General features: G+C 42.7%; 1 protein-coding gene across 4 annotated transcripts in view; it reads right to left on the bottom strand.

The window, feature by feature from the left end:
• Positions 1-10610: 10610 nt before the first annotated feature.
• PLAG1 (PLAG1 zinc finger) overlaps positions 10611-15467 on the bottom strand; it is a 48128-nt gene continuing 43271 nt past the window's right edge. For all 4 annotated transcript variants that reach the window (XM_035895728.1, XM_035895716.1, XM_009640380.2 and 1 more), the window contains 2 exons: positions 13929-14287; positions 10611-13333 (listed from right to left, as the gene is read on the bottom strand). In XM_035895728.1, the coding sequence (XP_035751621.1) occupies positions 12070-13333; positions 13929-14170 (1506 nt within the window). In that variant the 5' untranslated portion in view covers positions 14171-14287 and the 3' untranslated portion in view covers positions 10611-12069. The remainder of the gene's footprint in view (positions 13334-13928; positions 14288-15467) is intronic.

Here is a 15467-nt window from a genome sequence, read left to right as displayed (position 1 = left end):
ATGTTTTCTAAGCAGGCAAGTTGTGACGGAAATTAAAAGCTGCAATAAACTGTGCTGGAGAGAAGAAAGGATTTTTTTAATGCTTATTTTCTGAGCGCCGTTAGGGATCAAATTCTGGCACGGACCTCTGGGCCATATAGTATATAAATACAGCAGAGAGACCATCTCTGCCGCAAATTCTCCAGGAACTTCAGCCTCCTCGTGGGAGAAGTGCACTTGTTACAACCCGTTTTCTCCAGGTGAAGGTGGCAGAGAAAGTTCAAAGGGAAAGTTGGTTGAGGGAGAGGAGTTGGTAGAAGGATGTGTGGCTGAGGGCTCCGAGTTCAGCTGGCAACTACAGGAGCATATATGGAGATTCTGAATGCTGCAGAACACAGTAGTAATACCTACGTTCATAAACCAGAGGGTTAGGATTAGGGCTGTTCCCAAATTTCTCTGGTTGAAGTTTCATCCGGGAGGACATAGCAGACCTTCCCTACTATTTTTTTCAAACTCCATGCCTCCTCCCCACTCCTTCCAATTGTCCTTCTTTTAGTAATTTTCCTGCTATCCTTTTCTGCTAGAAACCTTTTGGGTTTGCCCCTGCCATGGCAGGGATGCTGTATTGCTCTTGGGGAACACACTGAATTTTTGAACAGGAAGAGGGGCATATTTCAGGACCTAAACAGACTTAGTGTAACTTACTGTCTTGTCTCAAGCTGACTGCTGAGGACTGGAGCAGGGGCACATCCAGAGTCTTTCCGTGTGAACACAACTAAAGCAAATCTAAAAGCAAGCAGTCTTCTATTCTTAATAAACATTATTTTCCTGTAATCCAGTTGATGATGGCCCCGTGACTTCCCAGGGGTTGCAACCGCTGTAGGACGTCCTTGCCATGCTTTGCAGCCCCGCTTAGCTCCAGTGTCACCGCAGGCTGGAGGAGAGGGCCGCAGCATGGCCCGGGGAGCCATTTTCGGAGGGAAGCAGAGCTGCTGGGGACAAGTCGCTCCCAACCACCCTTCCCTAGGGGAGCCCACAGCATCGCACCGGGCACCCCCAGCAGCCTCCAACCATGCCGTTCCCATTTCACTGCTATTTCCACAAGGAAGAAGGAAGCCATCTGAAGCAGAATTCATCAGCAAAGAATGCAACAGGAACTTTTACAAGTGACAAGAGGGAAACACACAGTCCGTGTCCCGAGGGCTGCGCTATCTCACCGTTACCACAACCTGCGGCAGTGATGGTTTTGTTCCAGGCTCGTATGCCGTTGTTTCTACAAGTAAAACACGCCTGTGCATCCGATGCTGCAACAGCTGCCCAGCCTAATCTGTGCTTCCAGCTGAGAAGGAGTACAGAATCAGTCTTGCTTGGTTCACCCGTTTATATTTCACTTGCGTATCAAGAATATAGAAACTCTTTGTTTGCCATCACCGTTAGTCACTAGCGCCATTGGTTGAGTTGCTGACGACAGAAGTCGTCAGCCCCAGCACCGAGGGCCTTACAGGACCGTTGTGGATGCAGCCGCCACAACAAGAGGACACACACCAAATCCCGGAGTCTGATTCTGCTCGAGGCACCTCACCGCTGTGGTTCTTCACAGCCAAAGTTTTGACTAAACCCAGAGAAGGACAGGCCTGGGGATTGGAACTGCTGTCAGAGAGCGGAAGATGGTATAGTTACAGGCTTCTCCACAATCATTATTTCTTTGTGCACTTGTTTGGTGTACCATGTAACAAACCCTTGGAGGCCTGGCTGTTCAGCGGCTTCTAAGAACTGCTTGACAGTACAGAGGTAGCATTGTGTTTCCAATAAATTACTTTATCATCTTGCTAAAGGAGTCAAATTTATCTCTTAAGTACTTAAATTACAGTCCTACTGTCAGAGTAGCACAGTTCCTTTGCCTGTGCCTTAGTGATTTCTGAGAGATTTTCTTCCCAGTTTTAAATCAAAGTTTTCTTTTTCTCTCCATTCACTGTCAGTCCCTGGGATCTCAGTTTAGGACTTGGTGATGAACCTATATTCTTCCTGACGCATATAGTGTTTTGCGGTCCAAATGCTGCTTGCAGTCCCAACTCATCGACCTCACACGATAATCAGAGTTGCCTGAAAGCAGTTCCAATACGATCAGTGTAAGCAGTACCATTATTTGAAGCCAGAACATACACAGGCTTGCTCTGAAGACAGCCCACTGAATAACTATTTTTTTTACCACAAGCACAAGCCAGAAAAGAATCCAAGTTTTAGAGTTTGGTTGTTTTGGTGAGACAAATGACACCTTGGAATAGCAAATACAAGCAGGTTTTCATTAAAGCAGTCAGAGCTAAACCCAAATGCAAGGAATAACTACATCTGCAGGAATTGCAATGCTACTGTACAGCTGATCTTTGGAACAAAGACATAATAATAATAATAATAATAATAATAATAAACATTTTAAAAGGTTAAACCCTGATTTATACATAATAAGATCAAGTTTCAAACACACATTGCCAAACAGCTGCTGGGTGCTTTTTTCCTTCCCAGTAAGGTTACTCTGTGTGTTGAAGAGCACGAAGCAAAGGCTCTCCTTACCTGAACACACCGAGGTTTTAACTGGAGGCGCTGGCACGGCAGGCGGGCTTTCACAGCTAATTTACCAGGGCCCCACTGACCACTAGTGGGCCAGGGATAACAGCCTGGGACCTGCCGCTGGGGATTAAAATCACAATTGCAAAAAAAAACCCCCTGGAAACAAGCTAGGAGAATCTAAACTTAGGGGTAAAAATGATAGAGTGTAAACTATGGGTTCTAACCCATAGCAATACTTTCTGGACATGCAAAGGCGGGTACCGACCCTGGCAGGTTTACTGCTGTCATACGGCAGGCACCTCATGCGGTATTTTCATCCAAATTGTCCAAGGCTGGTTTTGCAGTCTTGCCCCCGGCACAAAGCAGACTTTGCTGGGGTTACAGGGAGATGACAAGAAGTCATGGTGGAATTTCAAACCTGTAGCTTAAGGACTAGAAACAGCCCCAATGCTTTAATGAGAAAAATGAATCAGCTGCAGCAGAGGGCCCAGGGGGTAACGCTTGTGCTATTCTACCACTTGGTGACAGCTGCTTTCTGAGGTACAGCAGCTTTAATGCTGATGCCAAGGACTAAAGTGTAAAAGAGTTGGTTGTTCCCAGCAGCTCACACAATCCCATGAGCAGGGATAACACCCAGCTCCGTGACTCTTTATTCTGGACGTTGATGCTGCCAATGTGGGGGCTCACTGCAAACACCGGCACCTTCAGAGAGTTGCAAGGAGGGGAAGAGGCAAGTGGATCGGATCACAAAATCATAGAATCACTGAATGGTTTGAGTTGGAAGGGACCCCTAGAGGTCATCTAGTCCAACCCCTCTGCAGTGAGCAGGGACATCTTCAACTCAGTCAGGTTGCTCAGAGCCCCGTCCAACCTCACCTTGGATGTTTCCAGGGATGGGGCCTCCACCACCTCCCTGGGCAACCTGTTCCAGTGTTTTACCACCCTCATTGTAAAGAATTTCTTCCTTATCCCCAGTCTAAACCTATCCTGTTTAGTTGAAAACGTTTACCCCTTGTCCTGTCACAACTGGCCCCAACTCCCCGTCTTTCCTATAGGCCCCCTTTAAGTACTGAAAGGCCGCAATCAGGTCTCCCCGCAGCCTTCTCTTCTCCAGGCCGAACAACCCCAACTCCCTCAGCCTGTCCTCATAGGAGAGGTGCTCCAGCCCTCGGATCATTTTTGTAGCCCTCCTCTGGACCCGCTCCAACACTTCCATGTCCTTCTTGTGCTGAGGGCCCCAGAGCTGGACGCAGGGCTCCAGGTGAGGTCTCACCAGAGGAGAGTAGAGGGGCAGAATCACCTCCCTCGACCTGCTGGCCACGCTTCTCCCGATGCAGCCCAGGATAGGCTCATGTCCAGCTTTTCATCCATCAGTATCCCCAAGTCCCTCTCGGCAGGGCTGCTCTCAAGTCAGTGGCACTGAAATGATGGCCTGGGCGCCCTGGCAGGCCGTAGCAGGTTATCGGTGGTTGCCCTAAGTTACGGGGTATTGAACCTCCTTGATTAAAATGGGTTGTACGGTTCACGTGTGTTGTTACAAGGCTTGCATCAGTGAGTAAGCAGAAGCTTCTTGTAAAAATACTGCTGAAGAAAATCTGTTGAAGCTGAACAGAGCACATAAACCACGGGGCAATCCTGCAATACTTCATTGGCGTAAGGAGCCAGGCGCTGACAAAATAAGAGGAGACAATTTTTAGGTGAGGACAGACCTCAATGAGTCTGGGAGTTTAGTCCATGTTTATTTGTCATTAATGTTTGATATTTGTTATTCCTATGTTAGAGCTCGGGTATCGCTCATTTATGGCATGCCCCGTAACCATACAGAGCCCGTATTTTATTTTCATTTTCAATGCAAGTACTTGTGAGGGAACTTAAGGATTTACCCGTGACCATGTGTGTAATGATTTAACACAAAGGCAATAAGCCAGAGGTGAGCTTAATTTCAAAGGCACAGCCTGCAGAACTTTTCTGCTGAAATTGTATCTATTACTACACAAGGGCAGCTGACAAACACCTTCCTCGCGGGATGCTGTGTGCCCCAGAGATAAATTGCTGTCTCTCATAGATTAATCAGGCATTTGGAAGAAACTCTTCCAACCTGCCTGGGAAACCACACGCTGCGCTCTCTCGGAGATACCTTTGCAAAGTGCACGATTCATTTCGGACTTGTAAACCACAAAAACTTTAAACTTTTTGAAGTAAACCAAAACAAAATAAAACCCATTTCTCAACTTCTGCAGGTTTGATTGCTCCCCACACACATACAGACACATACACATCTACGTGCGCGCACGCACACACACACACTCTCAGTGTACATATACCTACATATACAAAAGTTCAAGCAGCGTTCTGATTTTCAGAAATTGTGACTATTCAGGTACTCTTGTGTTATTGCACACCCATCAAGCAGAGGTCTGACCGCTTTATATCCAAGTGGCACTGAACCCTTCTCCCTTGTACGCTGCAGCTCAGTGCAACGGTGAAAAGCAGTGCCATGGGCAACCTACCAAGGATCAACTCAAATGATTTCCAACCCAGCCACAGCGTGCATTCCTATAGTCCTGTCTTCAGAGTGCCCAGCGGATAGCTGATGTCTCTTCAGTCCCCTCTGCGGCAAACCAGCCGTGTAGCTGGTGATGCTGTGACACACACATCCCCAAAGGAGACAGGGTTGTGGGATGATGATGACACTGAAGGATACAACCATTAACTGTATTTTTTTAAATGACTTATTTCTCTGAAAATGTTCATCTCTTGTAGACACACAGACCATTACAACAAATAAATACACATAAGTACGTAAGAAGAAAAAAGACTGGGCAAGATGTTACGCCTTTATTAGGAGTAGAGAAAGTTTACACTGAATTACCTGGGATATAGCCCGCACACAGGAACTTGAAACTTCACGCTGCTGCTGGGCTCTGCCATTTTCAGCGCCACTATCTCCACTGTTGCTCAAAACACAGCAACCCAGCTGTTTACGTGCTCACAGCCCCAGCTCATGATGATGAGCAGCAGCTAAATCCTCTACGACGCTTCTCAAACTTTTAAGCACAAGACTACATTTTGTAACAGAGCTTATCTTGCTGCTCTGCTTGCTGCCTGTTCCTGACGACAAACCCCCTCTCTGCCAACTACAGCAACTGCCACTTTGGAAAACTTAATTTCTATCCAATTTAATACAACGTTTTGATTTGCAAAGCAGGGAAGCCAACAGCATGCAAGCTGCTCAGTTCTTGCTGGTCCAGCGGCAGCTCTGCATCACAGTTTTGGATTTCTCCATCAAAAAACCCATTCTTTATCCCAGGGCATGCTTATACATGAGAAGGAAAAGAAGGAGAGTGAAGGGGGAAGCCAGAATAGTCTTTCTCTTCCACTTCTGGAGGACAGCGAGACCCAGGTATAGAGAATACTAAATGACCATTTTTCTGGTCCATAGATACCCCCCACGCGTCCCTATTCCACTTTCTAGAGGGTGCCCGTCGGGAAGGAGGACATGTTAATTCAGCCACGGTGGGTGAGACCAGCCACGATAGCGAGACAACGGGGTGGATTTCTCTCAGGGGGCAGGGGGGAACAAATAGTTTTGCAGAGCATTTCATATTGTAGAACATCTGTAAAGCTTTTGACTCTCAATATAACAAGGTCAACCCTCTCAAGCAAGTTAGAAACCTGTGACACAGAAGTGGTAACTCAGCTCAGAGGACAGGGGTAGGGATCACCAGAAGGGAAATATGCCTGCGTACAGAGAAGGCAAAAGCCAACAACCCTCTGCAACGATCATCTCTCTCCGACTGGGTTACAGCAAGAAATCTAAAAAGTCAGGACCTGGGAAAGAGAGGAGCCCAGAAGCAGGAACACACAGGCAAGGCTGAGGGGATGTTAAGGAAATACCTTCTGAAAAGCAATGAAACGTGACATGCTAGTCTGTTACTCTCCTGGCAAACACTCCGTGCTAGGGAACAACCGCGTGGAACCAGCAGAGGCAACTCTCGGCGGCTGCGAGCAGGCCGCCCGCCCGGCTGCGCAGCACCTCTCCCCCCGAGCCTCAGGGCCAGGCTGCTTCGGCAGCGCCACAGGCAGAGCCGCAGGGGGTCTGTGGGACCGAGGCGACGCGGTCCCTCCTGGAAATATTTCAGAGAGACAACCCAGATACCGCGCAGCCTCGCAGTTTACCCTGCAAGCTACAACCATCGATGTAAATGACTTGCATTGATCTGAAGGGATGGAGGAATCGCTCGCCTACGTCTCCCAGACGAGCGGTCCCGCTACGGAAACCCCAAACTCACCTTCCAGTATCTCACAGCATTTCAAAGTGCAGTTTGGCAGCAAACTCAATTGCTTCCTTCAGCTCTGTCTCATCACAGACACAGTAGCACCATCCAATTTGTTCCTTGGTGAAATCATGCAACGCAGATACTTATGCTTTAAGATTTTCTGGAAAACTGACATTTTACCAGTCATAGATTAGACAGACAGTTACACCTTTGCAAACTCAGCCTAACTACACCCAGCAAAACTGGATGTATTCTGTAATTAACTTATTGTAATCCCAAACATGCAGATCAAGATTATCTATTGAAATGCCAGGCATAAGTTATTCATTAACTAAAACCATTCTGTAATTTTATTGATATATTTTGTGGAGTTCACATATTTTTGTACAGCAAACATAACACTGTAGGCCACAAGAAGCTGCAGCACTATTGTTTAATAGCAGCAAGGTATATTTTATAATCAGGGTATGTGGACAATAAATAGTCTGTTTCTTTGGATGTGAATGTTTAAAATGAAGTTCTGCTGCAGCTTCATAATGTGATTGCTATTTTACAGAGCTTATACACAAAAATATATATGCAATCTTTTTGTCTATATTTTATACAAATACAACAGTAGTTTGTGAATACATTTTAAAGTACATATACATGATAAGCAACTCGATTTCCCATATCACAGGATAGCAAATTTTAAATGCAAGAAACATATACAAATTCAGTCTGGAATGCAGGGTTTTCTGTGTTCATTTTTTTCTCTGTTTTTGACTCAAAACTTTTATCATTAAAACATCTTAGCATACAAGTCCAAACAATTTTTCCACTAGCTAAAAATATAATTTCAGCAATCTGAGTCAGGTTTGGGTGTGTCATCATTCCCCAATATACTTTTCCCAGTTTTTGTCTAAATTCAAAGGCTTTTAGCAATATATAGTATGTTCTTCACTCCACACCATATAAAAGCCCACATTTACTTTTAACTAGCAGTCACCTATTTTTGTGAACAAGAGCTGGGCTTGTCAGCGTTTAAATTTGCATGTCCAAAATTTTACTTTTGCAAGTGCTTATGAATACATTGTGGTGTTGCACAAAGTTCATTAATGACAAATTAAGTCACAGTATAAAAATATATCATACAACTATAGGTCTAGTATAGTCCTTTTTTCTATGGGTAAAAATACATCTGCATGAGACAGGGAGGTTTGTAGCACCATGAGAGGAGTTGTATCCCAAGTTACATTAGCAGCATGATCCAATATAACAATATTGCAGGAGTGTTTCTGAGGAGATAAACATTCACTCTGGTTCAACTGTACCACTGAAGCTTATACTGAAAAGTGTTTACATATGATTAGCAATAGTTCTGTGTCACTTCCAGGGCTAGATAACTGTTATCAAAAGACACTGCCTTCCAACAAAAGTAAGACACCCTTATTGCATAAAAGCTTTGGGACTATCCAAACACATTTTGAACTACTGTGGCGCTATTTGTATGTTGAGCGTGATGCTACGTAGGCTGTGGTTGTGACTGTACACTGGGAGGATGCAGGACGGGCAGCTAAGCCTACACGGTTTACTACATACCGGCTAAGTACATTTATTTCAGAGGCTTTTCTATAGACTGAGAAGAATACAGGATGAGCTGCTAAACCAGTGTATGAGACAGACATAACGAAGGATGCAATCCTGCTCCCCTTGACCTTTACGGATGCAGGACCAAGCCCTAAGTCAACTTCAGACAGCAGCATAGCGATGGTAGGATGTGATGAAAAAAAAATATCTGTATCAAATACTGCATGTTAAACATTTTTGCCGTAGTTTACCATCCAGAACTCCAGAGGACACAGTTTGCAATCGGTGAGGACAAACTCCTAATTTTTTTTGACTGGTATTCAAAATGGCAGTAGAAGACAGTGTAGTTTGAAACATGTAAACCTAGTAAAAACCATTGTAAAACCCTTAAGAAAGACACGCTGGTTCTGTGCAATATAGCAAATTGATAAGAAAACACTGTAAAAATGTACCTGTTTAAAATTACAATGTCTACCATTTTGTACACAAAGCATTATACCAAAGGCCTACATATATGTAATCTAATGGCACTTGAAACAAATTATAATAAAAGGTTTTATAATAAAAAGCATAACCTGTAAGAAATTTTCTTAAAAGGTTTAGGTTTTCTTTTTGAAAGTGCTATATCTTGTAATATGTGTAACATAGAGGTTGACCAAGCTTTATTTTAAAAAATATTGGCCTATAATACATGTTTAGCTCACTAGGCAAATGATCCTGAAAATATGTACTCTTAACATTCATTATTAGCTTAATAAAGCAATCAGCTCTGGCTCATGTTTCAGTCAGTATATGGTTTTTAAAAACCGCTACTGCCAAATTAACAATAAATCACTCTATTCCAAAATTTACTACTAAATAAAGCACAAGCAACAAGTACACAAAAATATATATATTTAAAAAAAAAAAAACAAAACCACCTTACTAGAAGTTTAGAAGTTGCACAAAGAGTGGTGCATGATCAGCCAGCCCTCCCCCCTCCCGCCGAGAATCCGTCTGAAATCAAGAAAACAGGGTTTAAAAACTGACGTTGTAGTAGTGGCCAGTATCGACTCTGCCTAAGTGATACTCAAAAGCACTCCGGTGGCGGTAGTATTGCTTACAGTGTCAGTCTGCTTCCACGTTACTGTACAGCCTAGCTCGGTGGCAAACACACTCGGCGCAGCCACCCACTGAAACCCTGACTGAATGAGGTTCAATATCTTGTCTGAGGTCCCTATTTCTCAAGTGAAATGTACGTCTAACTCCAAAGTGAAATGTCAATCCCTTTTCAGGAAGCTAAGGCACGAACAGAGTAGTAAGGATCCTGGTTGCGCACTAAGAGACGAGTGTTGGCAAAGTGTCTGTTGGGTTTTGGTTTTTTAATCAAGTCTAAGCCGCGACTGAGACTGATAAACAGTCGCTACGATTGGAAATTTGTGTGCTAGAGGCTGCCCAGGATGCCGGCCGCAGGATGCCGAGCACTCGCAGCTTTCCTCTGCTGCAGGGGCAGTTGCAGATGCTCGGCTCCACGTGGGACACAGCCCAGTGGAGGAATTAAGTCCATTTATCTTCATTGCGGATTGATTTAAAGGATTGAGAATAAACCCGAGTTCTTCCTAGATGCGTTATGGTTGCCGATTTAAACTAGAGTTACATTCGGTTGCATTCACCTTGTGCTCTGTTTATCTGTGTTTTTCTTTCGTTTAGAAAGGTGATGAGAAAAAAAGCAATATTGAACAAATCATTCAACTAAAGATGTAAGTAAGCAAGCAATCTGTTTCACAGAAACCAGAGGAAGCAGTCATGAAGCAGAGCTAAAAGCCCACTTTGAGATAACGTGCTCCTAAACCCAAAATCTAGGAGTAGTTTGCAGAATTTCAAAAGGTATTTTCCTTATTAATACATCCTTATTTTAATGCCTTTGGAACACAAACACATTTATAAAAATGTTATCTTTCAGTAATAAAATTTAAATACACATATGTATAAAATAGTAAAACTACACCTGCATATTGCTCCTAGAATTAAAAAAAAAAAGTAGGAGCTACTGATAAAACATCCGGAGCGTGAGCTCCTTAAATGGGAGCAACTTTTGTTTCTGTGAAGTATATTTAGTTTAACCACTTAAAACCTTCTATGAATCCTCATTATTGTTTGAGAGATATTAATGTACATGATTTCTATTTTTTAATTCCTTGTACAAAAATGACAAGGAAAAGAATGTTATTGTTGAATTACAGCAAATCTAGTTTGCTTTCATGTATCACAGGGTTGGGGTTTTTTTTTTTTTCCTCTTTTGGTTATTAGGGGTTGGGGAATACAATATATTGCATTAGGTAAAAGTGGTGTAAGCAATATGCTTTTACTTCACTCCTAAGAGTCCTGTCTTTAAATCTTGGCAATGGGCAAAAAGTCCCTAACCAAGTACCCAGGTGTAGAAAGTGTGATTAACATCTAACTTGTTGCTTAGGAGGACATAACACACCATGTAACACAACTGAAAAGATCATTCCAATAAAAAAAACAAAACAAAACAAAACAAAACCTGGTATTTTCAAATTTACATTCACTCTCTGACTGCACACTAGTATTGAACTGAAAATAGATACACACTTTCTGGCTGGACTTGATCCACCCTGTGGCGGTGGCAGCTGGGAGAAGACTGATGCCTACAAATGTGAATACACTACTGGAAGATTCCTATGCAGTACTCTTTCTATGCTACTAAAGAGAAAAAACAGCAAGTTAAGAATTAAAACAAAAACTGCGACAAAATATTCTGCATTACTAAATTACAACACTTTTATATTTCAAGATCAGCCATTAATTTCGCCTGTTTCCCTCTACCAGAGTCATGAAAGCACAACAACACAGTTCCAAATTCAACTAGAAACATTTGTCATTTAGGCAAGCAGAGATTCTCTGTTGAAATTCTGTTCAGCCATGATTTTAGAGTATTAAACTAAATTTTTTTCTTCCGTTATCAATAACAGGCCACGAAAATTTAAGCCAGAAAATGGCAAAATTCTTAACACCTTTTATAATGACTTCAATACAAGTCAAAATGCTATATATATGTACATGTGTATATATGGACTCCTATATATACACACACAAGTTTTCAGAAAAATCTGAATTCTATATTTATTTAAAAATTTTTGATTTGTCATTATAGAACAGATCAGATGTGTCACCATTTGGGAAGAGGATTTGTTTGGAAAGGGACTGGAGAATTTTTTTCCCAAATCTTCAGGAACCTTTGTGATACTTATTTTAACTGGAATCTTTGCAAATACTAAAATATATTCAAAGATAAAAGCGGTAGTTCCACCACTGACATCAATAAAACAGAATAGCTGGTGTGGTTGAAAAAGTTTTAAGAAAGGGATGAGTGTTGAGAGTTTGTTTGGGATGACTTTCCACTGAACATTTGAAGTGTGTCAATTGGCAGTGAAAATGAAAACAATACAATGAGACTGTTTTTTTTAAAAAAAAAACCAAAGTAAACACAGCTGAGAATAAACACTTTCAAAACATTTTTAAAAAGTTAATTTAAATTTCTTACTGGCTTCATGAGATTGGTACTGTACAAAAGCAGAGAATTTATAATGTCTTATAGTAGGCACTAAGTTAAAAATGGTCACCTAAGGCATTTCTACAAATAGACAGTAACAAGCCAGCTTTGTACATCCTATTGGAAAGCTTGATGAAATCGTGGTAGGGTGGTGGTTGTGCTTAGACTGCTTGTGAAAGCTGCTGACAATGAGTGCAGAGACCCAAGACCTATACTATTGCTAGGATCTTGTGGATCCTGGGTTTGTGGTGGAAGCTGAGTCATAGAAGAATGTGCCTCCTCTTGCGTATAACTCATTCCGAGGTTTCCCACTGAAACAGAAGGATTATAGGGAGGGCCGTTTACAGGTATGAAGTTGAACAGCTGTGAAAAGTCCAATGATGGGGTGTTTAGAGGTTCACTAATAGGAACGGAGCCCTTGGAAAGGGAAACCTCCCCAGACCCATCATCTAGTGGCCCTACTTGTGGATCCAGCCCTAGTTTTGATGAAGATGCTTGAGAATCCTGGGATGAAGAAGGCATACCACTTTGCAACTCCATTAAGTAACTTTCGATTTCCCCTTTCAATGGCTGTTCTTTTTCAGGCATAGAAATTGCGTATGAGGTAGTACCGAGCGGATATTTCAATGATAGCTGGTGAGAAGGGTGGACAGACTCCATATCTATTGGACAAGGCATTCCCAATGGTAACGATGTGGCAACCATTTGGTGTGCAGATGCAGAACTCTGCATGGACTGAATCTGAGTGTTGTAGAGATTTAATTGCAAAGTGTTTGTAAATGGCTTTGATGTCAGTTCACTGGAAGGTAAAGACATCACTGGAAGCAGCTCATCCTTAATAGGCACAGAAACATTGCAGGTAAAGGGATCTAGAAGGTCCATTGGCTCTGTTTTGACCTTCAAAAGTTCTTGGTTGTGACTTTTCTTCATGTGGCGTGTGAGGTGATCCTTCCGCCCAAATCTCTGTGCACAGTACTGACAGAGGAAGTCCTTTCTTCCAGTGTGCACTACCATGTGTCTACGGACATCCTTTCGGGTGTAGAACCGACGATCACAGTGTTCACACTGGTGTTTTTTCTCCTTCACTCCACCCGATGACTTGCCTGCGTGAGTTTTTAGGTGCTCCAGCAGCACTCCTGTGCTTTCAAAAGTCTGCAAACATACCTTACAGGTGAGGTCACCGCTTGTTGCAGCATGCAAAGCCAGGTGACGTTTGAACCCAAGCTTGGTATTGTAGTTCTTTCCACATTCTTCACACTTAAAGGCCTCTTTGTTGGGATTGTGTGTATGTAGGTGATTCTTTAGGTGATCTTTTCGGTGAAACATTTTCTCACAATAATTACACTTGTGGGTTTTCTCAGGAGAATGAGTAGCCATATGCCTTTAAACACAGATATATTCTGTAAGTAATTATTTTGATCAAAAAACACACGTGCTCATTTTTTAATGGCAGCTAAATACTACACTAAGGGCTGCTTTGCAACAGAACCTTTTAACTGAAAGCATGACACTACAAAGACAGTTCGACAAATTTAAATATAGCAAAACGCGAGCCATTTCTCTTAAATCGACACTTTAGTTTTGGTGGGTTTTAGCTACTGTAACAGGGGTATATGGGCAAGTAAGAAAGTACTCATGTAAAAGTCCATAGCCAAAAAATTTGCAGTCCATACTCTTTTTTTTTCTCGTGACAATTCCTTATACAAATGAAAATTCTAAGCTCATTAAAAAAAAAAAAAAACAACAAACAAACAAACAGAAAACAAAAGCAGAAAACAAATTAAGAAACAAAATCAAAGACATTAGCTTGCAAACTTAGGGAATTTAGAATTCTAGAAACAATCCAATGGCTACTTTAATTAACACATCCTCTCTGCAATCAGCTGAAGGCGTACACAAATATATACTTTTACACGGCTTAACACGGCCAACATAAAATAGATAATATAATCTGAAAGATAAATAGAGTTTAATACCTTAGTAATTTGTACTTAGAAACAAAGGCCTTGGTGCAGTCTTGTTGTGTGCACTTGTAGGGCCTCTCTCCTGTGTGAGAGTATGAGTGAACCTTTAATTTCTCAACACTGTTAAAGGCCTTGTCACACAGTTGGCAAGGAAAGTTTTTTCTTGGTTTGGTTTCACCACGCTTACGTTTCCCTGAAGGGACTTTCTGGGTATCTCTTACTTCTGACAAATCACCAGGAATGACAGTGGCCATCGCAGCCTAAACCAGGCCTTCTTGTTGGACACTTGGGAATTGCCCAACTCCACTAAATGATTTAGCTTTAGATGGCTTCTCAAGTTTCATGTGGTCGTAAAAGAAAGCAAAAGGGGACTGGAAAAAAAAAATAAGAAACAACTAGTTTGTAACTAAACTTAGATTTTGAAGTTTACTTGCTATGTGATGCTTCTGAACAAAACTTAAAAATAAAATTAGGTTCAGCTGGTCTAATGTAATACCTGTAGGTTTCTTTATGCTATTTGCTGCAACTCTTAAAATGCATTGCTCAGGATGAACAGATCCACATATGCCCTGAAATCACACCTCACAGCTTTCCCCTCACGCACTGATGGAGAACAGCAAAGTTCCTCTCAGATTAATGGGAGGCATCAGGCAAAGAGCCTACCTACCCAGATGGCTTTTGGCAGCTTCAGATTTCAAAGGAATTAAAGCCGTGCCTGTGGTGTTTGCACGGACACACGCACACATGCACGCCTACACGCACACACACAGTTATCAAAGTGAAAATCTGTAAGCCTCGAAATGTTTGAAAACCTGTGTGAAAAGCAGCAATACCCATGCTGACAGTCTGGGGGGTCAAAGCTCATGTTCTTGGGCACACCTCCTTGTTTTGATTACTGCACATCGATGCATCTACTCTTAGTAGAGTGTACGCATTGCCAATGACTGCTAATGCCAGGTGAAATTCTTCTGTAGACTTACCCTCTGCTAATGGAGACTTGACATATTAATGACAGAAATCCCACAGATCAGGGATACATTAGACAGACTAGGGTTTTATCAGCCCAGCGCTGGAGACCCCCACCCTCCTCAGGCTATCCTGCAAGATGTAGGAGCTGTAAGTATTGAGATTTCGGCTAGCTCAGGATGGAGGCTTTTGGTCCTGCTGGGGCATCGCAAACCGTGAATTAAAGCAGAGGCTTTCGGCTAAAGGAGGTGCATGACGCTCATGTCTGTCTTGTGGGCAAACAGCTTTAAATTTGTCATCTGGTAATGTATAGTAGCAACTGGGCGCCTGCCATTACAGGGCACTCAACAGCCCTCCTTTGTCAGGGATAGCTGACAGCTTTTTTTCATCATTGGAGCACAATTGCTACTTTAGATACCAAAATCCAGTGCTACTCATTGTGTGAAGGGTCGAGTGTCAGGTCTGCGGCAGCAGGGGCAAGGAGGAGGATGGTGGGAGGACGGCACTCAATGCAAGCGTTGGGCGGGGCCAGAAAGCCCCAAAATTTGGCCTTCCTCCCTCAAAAGCAGCAACACCCCCCAGGCC

The sequence above is a fragment of the Egretta garzetta genome, unplaced genomic scaffold (assembly GCF_000687185.1).
Source record: "Egretta garzetta isolate BGI_Z169 unplaced genomic scaffold, ASM68718v1 scaffold340, whole genome shotgun sequence".
Classification (NCBI taxonomy): domain Eukaryota; kingdom Metazoa; phylum Chordata; class Aves; order Pelecaniformes; family Ardeidae; genus Egretta; species Egretta garzetta.
This window is presented reverse-complemented; position numbering and strand designations above follow the sequence as displayed.